Here is a 12940-nt window from a genome sequence, read left to right as displayed (position 1 = left end):
TTTGTTGAGTGAGTGAAACTTTCATTTATAAAATGAAAGTTTTATATATCAATTATTTTAAATATTAGTTTCTTCTTATTTTACTTGATTTCACAGCATCTAAGTAAAATTATAGTCAAAAATCAAGCCAGAATTAAAAAAAAAAAAAAAAAAAGTAAAAATATATACAGGGTGTCTCAAAAATATTGGTACAAATGTTTAGGGGAGGTAGGTAACATCTAAAGGAATGTGAATCGCATAGAAACCTATAACCGGAAATGTCACGGGAAAGTAGTAGCAGAGGCACAAGAAGCAGAAATGACACAAGACAGTAATTAGTGGCAAACATTTATTTGACATAATATTAACAATGGAGTACAAGATGGATGCATTTCATGATGTTACAACAGATGCTCGAAGGTTCCACCATGAGACGCGATGCATGGATTGGCGGACATGGTTGAACACATCTTGAGTTTCTTTGACAGCAGCAGCAGCGCAGACGAGTCTCACCACATGATCCATTTCCGTCTCCACAGGCGATTCATACACGATAGATTTGAGGGCCCCCCACAGAAAGAAATCAAGGCTCGATAAATCAGGTAGGTGTGGGGGGCCAGTTAATGGGTTCACCACGGCCAATCCATCGAAACCCAAAATGCCTGTTCAAATGGCCACGAACACACCTTCCATAATGGGCAGGTGCCCCGTCATGTTGAAACCAAATGTTGCGTCTCACATTTGCTGGAATATCATCAAGTAACCCTGGTAGAACTTGTTCAAGAAAGATCCGATATTTAGTGGAGTTCATGTGGGATGGTAACAGGTATGGGCCAACTAAGCAGTCACCGACCATACCTGGCCACACATTTATTGAGAAGCGATGTTGTGCCGCATGGGGGTGCACACCTTGTGGGTTGTTGTGAGTCCACACATGAGCATTGTGCTGACTGAATAAGCCTTCCCGAGTGAAATAAGCCTCATCCGTTAACAAAACATAGGCTGGAAAATTAAAGTCTTAAACACTTTCTTGGAGAAACCACTGCCCAAAATCCACATGTGCAGGATGATCTTGGGGGAGCAGTAACTGAACCCTTTGGCAATGAAAAGGGTGTAAGGATTCATTGTGCCAGACACACTGTACACTGCAACGAGACATTCCTAAGGCAGAGTCAACGTCACGTGTGCTGGTAGTAGAATTATTCTGGACAGCATTCAACACACTTTCTTCCATGGCGAGAGTTTGCGTTGAACGTGGTCTGCCTGCACTACTCCTGTTACCTCTAAATGACCCATAATCGCACAAATTTTGATGCACACGTGCAAACAAATGGTGGTCCGGTACATGTCTGTCTGGGAAGCGTTCTCCATAAATTCGTTGAGCGGCTCGTCTATTGCCCTCTGCTAATCCATACACTAGGTGCATGTCTGCCAGCTCACAGTTCATATATCGATGCATGCTCTTCGTGCAGCAACTACCGCACCGTCTACTGACTTATGGTGACGTTTCCGGTTATGGGTTCCTGTGCAATTCACATTCCTTTAGATGTTACCTACCTCCCCTAAACGTTTGTACCAATATTTTTGAGACACCCTGTATATATTTGTAACTTTGTTTAAGCAATAATATCCATTAAATTTATATATGTATAAGTTTTTGAATCTGAATTGGTTCACAGGAGCAATGTTCACCACCAAGTTTAAAAGCTATTTTTGTGCTGGCATATATTAAAACTATGTGTACTATTAGTTGGAAACACAGATATGGGATAGCAGCATATACAAAGTAGGTATGAATAAAATCATACAGAAATAGAACCATTATTTTAAAAGTATTTGTAGCTAAAGAATTTTGTAATAACTGAGAGCAAAGTGCAGGAGAAATATTTGAAGTTAAACATAAGAAAGGCACCTGGGGGGTGGATGAAATCTATCCAGACACCGATATTATATAATCCAGTTATATTAAAGGAGGCAGCAAAGAAAGCAAGCAGGCCCTTAGCTATGATTATGAGGGCATCCTTGGACTCAGAGGAATCCCCACGGACTGGAGATATGCAACTCTATCTCCAATTCAAAAAGCAGGTTCAAAAGATGACACGAGTAATTACAGGCCTGTTAGTTTAACTTCTATTCTGAGGAAAATAGTGGAGTTACTGGTTAAAGAAGCATTGCAGGATCATCTAGACAAGGCTGCAGTTATAGTTCACACACAGTATGGATTTGTTAAGGGGAAAGTCTTGTCTGACCAATTCGGTTGGATACTACACTGGTTTCTTGATTAGACCGGGATTCGAGCCCATGAGCCACCAAATACGGTGGATGCGGAAAGGTCAGGGAATGACCACCGCATATCACTGGAGCAATATGGCCTTAGCTGCTAATGCTCCTAAAAACCAAACAACAACAACTACAATGGTGTGTAAAACTTAAGGACCAATACTACTTCTAAAGGTTACAACCACAAAATCTTTACTTAAGGTACTCTTTACTGATGAGAGTAGATTCAGTCTCAGCAGCGATTCTGGACGTCAACTAACCTGGCAAGAGATTGGCACACGGTATCACCCTGCAAACATCACTGAAAGGGATTGATATGGCGGTTGAGGTGTTCTCATCTGGGGAGGCGTTATCTTGGATGGACATACACAACTCCAGATACTGGAAGGCGGTACTGTAACTGGTGCACGCTACTGTACTGAGGTAATCCTTCCCCATGTGCATCTGTTCCGAGGTGCCATTGGCCCCGAGTTTGTGTTTATGGATGATAACGCCACACCCCATCGCACTGCAGCTGTTGATATGCTTTTGGAAAGTGAGGACATTGTTCGTATGAATTGGCATGCCCATTCTGCTGATCTAAATCCCATCAAACACATATGGGACGCTCTGGGAGATGCCTAGCAGCACATCCATACTCACCAGGAAATGTTCACCAGCTGAAGATGGCACTGACAGAGGAATGGACGATGTTATCGCAAGAACTTATCAACAACATTGTTCTAAGTATGGACAGGTGGTGCAAATCCTGCGTCGACATTAGGGGTGGCCATGTCTCCTACTGAGGACCACCTCCTCTTCCCTTTGTTCCATCTTTGGCAGTGATGCATCTGTATCATGGCAGCCAGTGCTATGTTGCCATTTTTGAATAAAGTCCCTCTGTACCATTTTGTTTCCGTTGCTGTTTCCTTCATCATTTCTGTACCTCACGAGGTAGCTTTGGTATGCTTTTCCCATATTCAGGCCAATCCTATGAGAAGCTACAGGTACTACAGAAGCTACTTAAGGACCTGACCGGTCCTTAAGTTTTGCACACCAGTATATGATGTAGTCACAAATGAACTGGATGCAAAAAATAATTTTGATATCATATATTTGGATTTTAGGAAACCTTTTGATACTGTTGCACATGGAAGACTACTGCACAAGTTGGAGAGGAATGGCATTAAGGGCAAGTTGCTGCTATGGATAAAGGGATGGTTGAGTGGGAGAAGACAGAGAATGGTAATCAATGGACACTGCTCTTCGTGGATAAATACTATTAGTGGTGTTCCCCAGGGGTCCGTGTTGGACCCATTGCTATTTTCTGTATTTATCAATGATATTGATAAAGGTATATTGGGCTTAATGTCCAAGTTTGCAGACAGTACGAAGATTGGTGGGGTTGTTAATAAAAGTAAGGACAGTATGCAGGATCGGGAAAAGTTGAGCAGATGTGCTGAGAGGTGGCAACTGAAGTTTAATATTGACAAATGCAAAGTGCTAGATATGGGTTATGTAGCACTTTGCATTTGTAAAGTGTAACGTACTTTACACTTTACAAATGCAAAGAAATGCCCAGAGTAACATACCAACTGTGTGGTACTACGCTCAGGGTAGAGGAGAATGAAAAAGACCCAGGAATAATTGTGCAGTTAGATATGAAGTTTTCTGAGCAGTGCAAAAAGGCTGCAAGAGTATCTCATGGGGTCTTGTCAATTATACACAGGAATTTTGATAGCAGGGATAAGGAGGTAATTGTCCCCTTGTATAAGGTAATGATCAGGTCAGAACGTGAGTATTACATACAGGACTGGATGCCTCATTTTAAGAAAGATGAAGAGCTGCTGGAATGAGTACAGAGAAGGGCAACCAGATTAGTGAGTGGAAGAAAGGGTTGCTGTTACTAAGAAAGACTTAAGTTCTGCAAATTGCAGAGTCTGGAGACGAGGCATCTGCAATGTGATCTGATTGAGGTGTATAAGGCCTTGGATGGTTTGAGCAAGCTCAACACTGATGGGATTCTTCCTCTTGCTCAGATTCCACACCTGAAGGGGCATAAATTCAAATTGAGGAAAGACAATTGTAGAATAGATGTGTGGAAATTTCCCTTTAGCCAGCGGATAGTTGATTGCTGTAAAGCTATCAACTATCCACAAGCTTCCTGCATTGTGGAAGTTGATAGCTTGAATAAATTCAAGGCTGAACTAGACAAACTTTTGGAATGAATGGGTGAAACAGGAAGGTTTTTTTTTTTTTTTTTGGCTGATGCTTTATAGACTTGCCTTGTTTCATCATATGCCTCTACTAATACTAATGCTAAGTGACCTTTTAAAAATGTAAATCTATGTATATACTTGAGGAGCCCATACAGGCAAAACATAGATCTACATATTCACTCAATAAAAGGTTAATACTTTACAAAAAATATTACAATATGAGTACTATAGCTCCTCAGAAAAAATAAAATAAAATCAAAAGTTTCCTAAACGTCAACAACAGATATCATCAACTTACTTTCCCTTTATTATGAAGAGTAAGTTGATGTTATCTACCGATGATCTTTTTCCATATCTTTTCTTGGGCCAATGAAAGGAGTCAGGCTGAATAATGCACATTGATTCAATAATATACTGCCACTGTGTTCACTATCTGAATATAAGAAGGATATAATCAATATTTAAATTTTTTTCTGTAATTCTGTAGGAGTATAATTAATATTAAAAGTGTTTTTATTAAGTCTATAAATTTATAACAATACAAACATGATATTATAACATAATATATAACTAATAGAATTTTAGGTCATGAAGCCTAAAACTATAAATTTGTTTGGTGAAAATACATTATAACTACTTAGTCGAATTTAAAAACATACTGAAGTTTGCAAATTAATTACAAATTAATAACATACAAAAAATAAACAACCCAAATCAAACTTAATACATTTTGCCATATGTAACTAATGCATTATTTATGAACACAACCAGTTATGCTCATAAGTAATGCATCACTTTGTGTTTCTCAATGTGCTTTCCCATTCATAATCTGTAGGAAAAAACTGGTCAGGATCTTTTTGGCCTCTCACTGGTGGGCAGGTAGGCACCCAAGGTGCCTACCTGCTCACTAGTGAGAGGCCAAAACGCTTACAATGCTGTCTGGATGAATGGTACTTAAAAAAAAAAAAGAATTAGCTGCAGACTTCTCTAATAGGAAGTGTTTATTAATTCAGAATATAACAGGAAGGCAACTCACTGTGAAGGGTTTCACTATATGAGATGTTATAATACCGAGACTAATGTACAAACTTTGGTTTGTCTTAAAAATTAACTATGAAGTAATGATGCATTTGAAATACAGGGTGTCCCAAAAAGGTGTAACCAATTTTAAATGTTTGTAACAAATGTAATTTTAATGATAGAAACACAAAACCTGTGCTAAATGTGAGAAGTTTTTACTGACATTCAACATGTGCACCACTTGTCACACGAACAAAAAGGTGTAACCAATTTTAAATGAGCAATACAAACATGTTGGAGAAAATGGAACAAGATGAACGTGCAATGACACGGATTTGTTTTATGGACAAGTGCACATTTCGTGTTTCGGGAAAGGTGATAAGCAAAATGTCAGAATTTGGGGGAATGAAAACCCACACTGCGTGCAGGAGTATCAGCGAGATAGCCCAAAGGTGAATGTGTGGTGTAGCATCATGGTTTATCATGTTATTGGATTCTTTTTCTTTCAAGAAGTGACTGTGAGAGCAGATAATTACCAGGACATGTTTGAGCTTTATGTGTATCTTCAATTGGATGAACTGCCAAATAGGGTTATTTTCCAACAGGATGGAGTGCTGCCACATTGGGCTTTGAGCGTGAGGAGGTCTCTTGATGACAACCTTCCTGGCCGTTGGATTGGGCATGATGGTTCCCATTGCGTGGCCACCACGTTCACCAGATTTATCCCCTTGTAATTTCTTCTTATGGGGATTCATCAAAGACGCAGTCTACAAGACCCCTGTTGCAGACATCGCAGACTTAAAGTGCAGGATTACAAATGCAATTACCATGATTAAGCATGACATCCTTGAAAAAACATGGGATAAACTTTATTACTGATTAGATATTTTCGTGTGACAAGTGGTGCACATGTTGAATGTCAGTAAAAACTACAACTGTTTTTCTCACATTTAGCACAGGTTTTGTGTTTCTATCATTAAAATTACATTTGTTACAAACATTTAAAATTGGTTACACCTTTTTCGACACCCTGTACATATTATGAAATTCATAACAATGTAAAGTTATGTTATGTATTTCATAAAATGTAACATAATTTTAAAGGACAGTACCTTTTTTCTTTAGAATCATTGGTGGACTAGTGGATAAATTGTTTATTAAGAAAAAAAAAGGCAAAGGTAAAGGAAGCCCACACGAGAAGCACGGCAAACTTTGAAAAAGTTTACTGGTGAAACTACATTACGAACATTTTTTACGATGCCAGAACTTCCAATATGACTCTGTTCGTGATTCAATTAGTGATTCTAAAGAAAAAAGGTCAGGTTACCCCTCTCCATTTTTGGGAGGGTTTCAAGCTCCCATGGGATTCAACTTCTACTCCAGACTGATAACACTCACCATCTGTTTACCGAGCGAGCAACAATACAAATGCTGTTACGGCAAAATACTTTTACCAGTAAATTTCATCGAACTTTTGCATGCTTCTCATGTGGGCTTTCTTTACCTTAGCCACAAAAACTTTTATTTTTTTTATCACACCTACTTCTGGGTAAATACAAATCTTTTTTGAATCCATCCTTGTATATACAAACATTATCCTTCAAAAAAGATTCTAGGCTCTATGCTTTTCTTTGTACTTATATTTGGTGGCTATACCATGTACCATGCTGCCACCTTCACTCTTGTGATTTGGTATAGCTAGTTCAGTGATTCTGCCAATGTTGAAAGTGTCTGTGGAGGTCCAAGATTTTGACTCTACAAGTGTAGTCTGTGATTGTTCTTGTATCACAATGATATTGTCATCACCTTCCCTTCAGTATGAACATCAGACTTCTCAGTAGAGAGGATAGCAGACAATAGTCATACAGTTTTTTTTTACATGACTGTTATCTCCTGCATAGTTTTTTCTACATGATTGTTATCTCCTGACTGATAATGAAGCTGCATTATCAGTCAAGATGGAAGAAAGCAATCTCAAATGAGCTATTTTTTCAGAAGTTTTTACCACATATCTTCCTGTAGACACTGTACAACACCATTGTAGAAATATTAATTCAGAATGTTTCTGTGAGATGAATTCCTAATGCATCGTTCCATCAGTATTGAAAAACATAATCAGAATGCTATTTAGTCTGATTCAATTTTTTCTGATTTCTTCAGACATAGTAATCTGAAAGCTGTATGCACATCTGTATTCAATTTCCATCTAGTGATAATTTGGGTATTTCACCTAATGATTATAACTAAAGCATCCTTAAAGATGGAAATATATGCAATTTTTATATTACTTTAATTCATGTTTTTTCTCTTGATGACAGATGTCCCGAAGGTTTATCAACACAACAGAATTCATCATCAACATTTCAGCGTAATGCCAGTATGAAAAGTAATTATCGCAGTGTAATAAGTATATTAATTTGTAGTTAACTTAATGGAAAGTAACTCATGAAGTAAAAAAACATTAAAGTCGCGATTAGAGAAGTTGTTCCACTTTTGAACTTTAAACACCTCTTAAATACAGCAACGCTGAATTTATATCTAGACAATGAATTCTAGTTAGTTGTCTGAAGTCCCTAAGTTAACAGGCCTGTGATGATTTCTGGTCCAGGTAAGTAGTTGCTTTAGACCACAAGACCATAGTACATAATATAGTCATTATGCCATTTTTTTAAAATAAAAAATAGCCTCAAATTAGCATTTTAAGCACCCTTTTTTTGAAATTTTTTTACTGCCCTACCCTCTATAGGAGTATTGTGTATGGATATTTGTCTAAGGCCTGCAAATTTATAAATTCATTCTTATTCAAGTGTCTGAATTTTTCTCACTGTTTATACTCTAAAATCAAGTTTTAAAATACCACAGGTTTCAGTTTCCATAGCAGTTTTGTTCAGTTCGAAATAGAACTTAAGGTATATAAACACACGCACACGCACGCACGCACACACACACACACACACACACACACACACACACACACAGAGAGAGAGAGAGAGAGAGAGAGAGAGAGAGAGAGAGAGAGAGATCTTTAAAATAATTTTTGAAAAACACGTTTCAGAAAACATTATTTGATTTTACTTAATAACATATCACCTTGATGTACAAGTTTGTGCAATAGCATCATGTTAGTATGCAACAAACCCAAATATAGCTGAAAATGGTATGAAGTATAACTCCACTATATGAGAGATGCCTGATGGTGTATGAAGTGAATCAGACTTTCATATTGTGGAGTTATACTTCATAACTGAATTGCCATCATTGCATCACCAGGGTACCTATCCATCCACTGAAGATAGGCCAAATAGCCTTGAAGCGGTGGTATCTGCTGAGAATAAGTAACAATTGCCTTCTCCATTGGTGAAATGTTACTTATTTGAGGTAGTGCAATATCATGGCAACTCATTGTGGTATTCACAATATGAGATACACCTAAAACGATATCATTTTCAGCTATATTTGAATTTGCTATGTACTAACATAATGCTATTGCAAAAACCTGTATTTTGTTAAACTTTCATACAACCTGAGGCTTAAGCCATAAAAGCTTTTTAGTCTCATATCACCTTTAGTGATGCATCTAGCAGTTTTGAAATAAATGGTAAAATATTCAAAAGGTTGCATTCTACTGGTACATAACTGACGAAATTTGTACTAACTATAGTAAAACAGTTTTGTGGCTGGTCTAGAAACTTTCTGATAACACACTATAGATTTAAACTGATGCTCATCTAAAAACATACGTTTCAAAAAATTTTATCAAAATATAATGACAAACCTGTCTGGTGTAAGATCTTTTTCTTTTTTCCCTTTTTTCCCACCTTTCTTTTTCTTCTTCTTTTTTTTCTTTTTCTTTCCTTTCTTTCCTCTGTCTTTATCATAAGCCTAGTTTATGAGATAAAATTAAATTAGCTAATTTCTTAAATTAGAGACAATACTTTTTCACAAATGAGAATGTTGGAAGTTAAAACTGCTCATAAAACTTTGAGAATATTTTCAGAATAAAATTTATTAACCTCTACAATTGGACAAGTGGAATTTGGTCCAATCAGCAATTCTTTTTATAACATGTAAGGTATATGGTCCGTTATAAAACACAACTAAATATAAATGGAATAAACACAGAAATGTTTCCGTTTATTAAAAACATATAAAAATGTCATTACAAAGATTTGAACAATAATCTTTGTAATGATAATCTAAATAACTAGATAATCTAAATAAGACGATAAATAAATAATCTTTATTTACAAAGATTATTTACAATAACCTTTGTAAATAAAGAACTTTAATGTAATATGAACTTTTCCCTCAACTGGTTTGCAGAAAATTTATAAATAATAAATTTTCACTGAATACCAGGGAATTTATAAATTCCCTGGTATTCAGTGAGGCTGTTTGGTTTCCCTAATGACTATGATGAATATAAGAAGAAACTACACAGGCAAACAGAGTGGGTCAGTAAATCAGAATGTCTTATAATGGGGGATATCAACTTTCTGGATATTGGCTGGAACTTGTAGTGTTGGTTATCAACAGTAACTCTTCAAGAATCCACTCTTTAAGAATCCACAAGGGGACAATGATCACAGTACACTGAAGTGAGATTTACTTAAAGATTTAACTACTGATGAGGGCAAACATAAGCATCCAATGCATTTAGGTGATTACGATTATCTCAGACAGTTTTTAAAATTTATGCATGGGACCAACTGATATTATCAACGGCAAATTCGAAATGGTAAGCATTCAGGAAAGTAATTATACATACTACTAATTTATTTATACCAACTAAGAGATACTGTTCAAGTTTAGATCTAAATGGATGGGAGATGAACTGATAAGATTAGTGGAAGATAGGATGCTTATAAATTATCAGCAGACACAAAAACCTACAGTAGGCATAAACTAGCCCACAATAAAATCACAAGTGGGTTAGGCACGCTAAGGCAGATTACGAGAAAGTCTCTAGCAAAGCATGCAAAGAAAAATAGCAAACATTTCTTTCTTTATGTAAATACTAGAAGGAAAGGGATGATTCACATTGCTCTGCTGGTATGGTATAATTGTTGATGATCCTACTCAGGTTACTGACAAACTGAATAGATATTTTGCATCTATGTTCAATATGAGGTATTTTTTAGGGATGGGGATGACAGAAGTATATCAAATTACAGGGAGCTAAATGATTTTTTGATAACTGAGAGGGAAGTGGAAGCAAAACTGTTAAATGTAAACATAAAAAAAGTTCTTTGGGATGGATGAGATCTATCCAATTATATTATGGGAAGCAGCAAAAGTGGTAGCAAACCTTTAGCCATAATTTTGAGAGCCTCCTTGAGTTCAAATGAATCATAGGGTGAAGTGAGTAATTACAACCTGCAAGCTCAACTCTGTTCCAGGGAAAATAATGGAATCACTGGTTAAAGAAGTAATAATGGACCACCACGTAGGTAGGAATGAAATTATATTACAGTCACAGCATGGATTTCTTAAAGAGTAATCTTATATGATAATCTGATTGCATATAAGATGCAGTAACAGAGGAACTGGATGCAAAAAATAATTTTGACTTCATAAACTGTGATTTCAGAAAAAAAAAAAAAAATTGTTACTGTTCCACATAAAAGGCTGCTATAAAATTAGAGCAATGTAGCATTAAGGGCAAGTTACTGCTCTGGATAAAGGGATGGTTTAGTGGGAGAACGCAGAGTGGTTATTAATGGACACTGCTCTTCTTGGACTAAAGTTATTAGCAGAGTCTCCAAGGGTTTAGTGCTGGGTTCATTATTGTTTTCAATATTTATTAATGGATACTGATGAAGGCATATGTCTAAGTGAGCAGAAGGTGCAAAAGTTCACAGGGTAGTTAATGACAGTAATCAAGGAATGTTACTGCAACACAAGCTATAAAAATTATGTAGGTGTTCTAAAAAGTGGCAAATGAAATTTAACATTGAGAAATGCAAGGTACAGAATATGGCATAGCAGTAATCCCAGAACTATGTGGTATCACACTGAGGGTAGTGGAATGAAAAAGATGTGGGGTTAACTGTGCAATCTGACATGAAGTTCTCTGAACAGTGCAGACAAGCTGCTAAGATGGCTTATAGGATTTTTTCAATGGTATAAAAGAATTTTTCCAGCAGGGATAAGGAAGTGATTATTGTGTTGTTTAAGACAATAGTAAAGTGACAGCTTGAATACTCATACAGGTCTGGAAGGCTCATTTTAGGAAGGATGTTAATCTGTTGGAACAAGTGCAGAGAAGGGCAATGAGATTAGTGAAGGGAACAAAAGGGTGCTCTTATCAAGAAAAGCTTCAGTTCAGAAAATCTGGAAACTAGGCATGTGCAAGATCTGATTGAAGTGTTTAAGGCTTTGAATAGATTGTGTAAGTTAAATGCTGATGGCATTCTTCCTCTTGCCCAGACTACAAGGGGTTATAAATTTAAACTGAGGAAGGATGGTTGCAGGATAGATGAGTGGAAATTTGCTTCCACAGCCAGCAGGTAGTTAATTGTTGGAACAAATCCCCATCTGGTGTTGTGGAAGTGAGTAGTTTGAATAAATTTAAGGAAGAACTAGACAAATTATCGAGTTTTTGGACAGGTGATGAAGAGTGCATGTTGGTTTTTGGCAGATGCTGCATAAGCTTGCTTCTTTGTATAATGTGCCATTAATAATATTAATTTTGGGTTTTCATCTTTGAAAACAAGGAGGGAGGGAGGGAGAGGCAATGAAAGAAGAAATACAGCCACTCTGCGATTAACATAAGGGTTGCGTTCTGCAGAACACTACATAAGTAGGAATTTCCCTAAATAAGCATTTAGGGAAATTCAGCACTCGCAACTATGCACACTGAATTTGATAGAAGCAAAAACAGAAATGTTCGACAAACATGTAAATAGAATTATCCAATTATTTTTATCTCATGCACAGGAAAAATTACAAAAGTGTACAAAAATACAAAAATTTCAAAATTATAAAATTACAGAAAGAGAGAGGAGACAGGCATAACTTAGCAAGTTTTACCTTTCGAGCATCATTGCCAGAATTAACTCTCCAGCTGATAAGCACGCTGCTGTGGAAGTTGAGGGCTGTGGAGATTTAGAAGGGGTTTTCCCCAACATATCACAAAATTTCTTTGCAACTGCAGAATCAGCACTGGTGACTTCACCACATACTTTAATGTTTTAGAAACCAGCGTGATGCTTGAACCTATTAAACCCCCTGTTGCTTGCCACGAACTTGGCTTAGGGTTTGCCATACTTATCGTTACCTTCATAAATATTTCTTGATTAAATGGCCATTAGATTCAGGGGCACTTGCTTCTGAATCTGATTTTCCATCCATATTATTAATAGCTTTTCCATCTTCGATATAGCACCTGAACACTATGTTGTGATTACTGTTGGGGCGGACTGGCCCCAGTGTGAAATACATTGATCCTTTAACTTGTTCTT

At 36.8% G+C, this 12940-nt stretch overlaps 1 protein-coding gene across 1 annotated transcript in view; it reads right to left on the bottom strand.

Moving 5' to 3' along the window:
• Positions 1-12940, bottom strand: part of LOC150086755 (dynein regulatory complex subunit 11-like) — a 77276-nt gene that overhangs the window by 42128 nt on the left and 22208 nt on the right. The window contains exon 3 of the mRNA XM_090372246.1: positions 4756-4841. Within this exon, the coding sequence (XP_090228372.1) occupies positions 4756-4841 (86 nt within the window). The remainder of the gene's footprint in view (positions 1-4755; positions 4842-12940) is intronic.

Source organism: Mastigoproctus giganteus, chromosome 4, assembly GCF_048544385.1.
Source record: "Mastigoproctus giganteus isolate SK-2022 chromosome 4, ASM4854438v1, whole genome shotgun sequence".
Classification (NCBI taxonomy): domain Eukaryota; kingdom Metazoa; phylum Arthropoda; class Arachnida; order Uropygi; family Thelyphonidae; genus Mastigoproctus; species Mastigoproctus giganteus.
Note: the sequence above shows the minus strand (reverse complement) of the source record. Positions and strands in the feature narration are given on the sequence as shown.